We start from the raw sequence: 2,469 nt of genomic DNA, 5'->3' as shown, positions 1-2,469 counted from the left end.
CTCTCTCATGTTTCAATGCAGTATACATAATTTATCCCATCTTTCTCAATATCCCCCTAACCCCGATGTCAGTCCCCTTTTACAACAGTGGCACTATGCAGTATTTGTCCTTTTGTGACAGAGATATTTCACTCCGCATAATGTCCTCTAGGGTCACCCATTTTGTATAATATTTCATGAGTTCCTTGTTTTTAAAAGCAGCGTCGTATTCCATTGTGTGAATATACCACATCTTCTCTATCCATTCATTTGTTGATGGGCATTTAGGTTGTTTCCAACTCTTTGCTATTGTGTGCAAAGCTGTGGTAAACATGTGTGTGCATATATCTGCTTGAGTGGCAGTTATGGTTTCTTTGAGGTATATTCCTAGTAGTGGAATTGCTGGGTCAACTTTTTGAGAGAGTGCCACACTGCCTTTCACAGTGGTTGCAGCTTTGGACGTATTCTTTATATTTTATTTTATTATTTTTGTGTGTGTGTACCATCAAATCAGATCTGACTGGTACAGGAGGAGATTGTCCCACCTTCCCCGGCAGAGCATCTGGTGGATTCGAACTATGCGCCTCTGGGATTGTATTTGCAGCTCCTTACCACTAGGCCACCAGAGCTCCCCTATATTTTATTTTATTATTTTTGTGTGAGTGTACCGTCAAATCAGATCTGACTGGTACAGGAGGAGATTGTCCCTCCTTTCCCGGCAGAGCATCTGGTGGATTCGAACCGTGAGCCTCTGGGATTATAGTTGCAGCTCCTTGCCACTAGGCCACCAGAGCTCCCCAGCTTTGGGCGTATTTTAATAACAAACTTGGAGAGAAAGAAAACGCTGGGCAAGATGGAGGGCCAGTGAAAGAGAGGAAAACCCTTCAATAAAATGGATTTGAGCACGACAGATTATGAGGATAATACAGGACAGGGCAAGTTTCAGACCTGTTGTTCATTCGGTTGCTGTGAGTAGTAGTCAACTGGATGATACCTAACAACCACTTAAGAAGCTCTTAGCGTATAATAATAAGCAGCTGTATTAAATAAACAGCAGGTGTACTTTGGGGGTTTATAGAATAAATTAAAAATATTTTTAAAATCTTGTGAATGAAATTAGATGCCAAGAAATTAAAGGAGCTAACATATTTGTTAGTAATTAATAGGCGCTGAAAAAAAATATTAAGGCTGATCAGGCTGAAGAGAGCATGCACCTTATATTGACTTGAAAGCCGATTTTGTTGTCGGGATGGAGTGATTCAGTTGCTTACCGCTAGGAGGAGTACGTTCTTAGATTTGAAAAGAAGGAACAGTGAGGGCATTGGCAGGCATATAGTTCTGTGCGCCTGCGCTGTAGAACTAAGTCTGTGCGCCTGCGCTCAACTCTTCCGCCTTTCCACTCCTGTGTGGTTAGGGATTGACCAGGACCTCACAGGAACTTCTGTCGTAGAAGTTTTGTCAAGATGCTAAAGCCTGATACCTCTTCGTCAACCTCTCCCTCTGCACCTGTAGCTTCCCCTTCTTCAGCAGAGGCTCGTCCGCCGGGTCCACGCTATCATTTCGGGCCCCAGGAGACGCCTCAGAGCCGCACTTCAGCTCAGGCTGCCTCTGCATCGTCTCCGCCCGGCACTTCGGGGATGGTGGGCGACAGGAGCAGCAGCAGCAGTGTCCCGCCGCAGGCACCCAACTCCTGGCCAGCTCAAGGCAAGGAGCCACTGGGTGGAGGATTCTCCCGTGTTAGCTAGTGGCCTGCGACTCCAAGCGGTAGAGCGAGCGCTGGCCTCGGTGGTGGTCACTACAACAGTTTTTCAGCTGCGATTTGGTTGGGAATTTGAAAGATGTCGGTGTTTAAATGTGACCACCTTTCAGGTTGATTTCTTTACAAGGCTGTGGTGATAGATAGCTCGATTACAAGAAAGGCAGAAATAATATCCAGCAATAGCTCCCATCCTCCTACATTCCCAAAAGAAATGAAAGAATATGTTTATGAGTTTGGTGATAGGGGTAAGCGAACCTCTTCATTCCTGAACTTAAGCCATAAAGTCCGTTCTAGAGTGAATAAAAACAGTTAAGATTTAATATTTCATTTAATTCGGGTGAATATTTAGTATTTTAATGTAAATCCATAAAGGGAAGTTCACATTTGTTTTATAGCTGTCTCTATGACAAAACCAACACCATTTCCCATACAGTTTTAATCCAATGATAAATACCAAATTCATCGATCCCTTCAATTTACCTTACGATCTTTCTATTATGATTGTTCTTGACTATTCAACTAAAAGAGTTGACTTTAAAAGACTTAAATGTAATTCTCCGGTTTCACTCATACTTCTATAACTCTATTCACCTTGTTTGGTGCCCAAACTATTGATTGTTTATCTTAATCTCTCTTCACCCCACACCTCATCCTCTGGTTTATCAAACTTCTGCTCACACTCTCTCTTTAGGCCACTAATATCTGATGAGAGTTTAACCACTGCTATAATC

The 2,469-nt window shown here is 43.0% G+C and overlaps 1 protein-coding gene across 1 annotated transcript in view; it reads left to right on the top strand.

Moving 5' to 3' along the window:
• Positions 1 to 1,442: 1,442 nt before the first annotated feature.
• MSH4 (mutS homolog 4) overlaps positions 1,443 to 2,469 on the top strand; it is a 142,943-nt gene continuing 141,916 nt past the window's right edge. Inside the window, exon 1 of the mRNA XM_006888613.1 lies at positions 1,443 to 1,683. Within this exon, the coding sequence (XP_006888675.1) occupies positions 1,443 to 1,683 (241 nt within the window). The remainder of the gene's footprint in view (positions 1,684 to 2,469) is intronic.

The sequence above is a fragment of the Elephantulus edwardii genome, unplaced genomic scaffold (genome assembly GCF_000299155.1).
Source record: "Elephantulus edwardii isolate Elephantulus edwardi_28Jun2011 unplaced genomic scaffold, EleEdw1.0 scaffold00069, whole genome shotgun sequence".
In the NCBI taxonomy this organism is placed as follows: Eukaryota; Metazoa; Chordata; class Mammalia; order Macroscelidea; family Macroscelididae; genus Elephantulus; species Elephantulus edwardii.
Note: the sequence above shows the minus strand (reverse complement) of the source record. Positions and strands in the feature narration are given on the sequence as shown.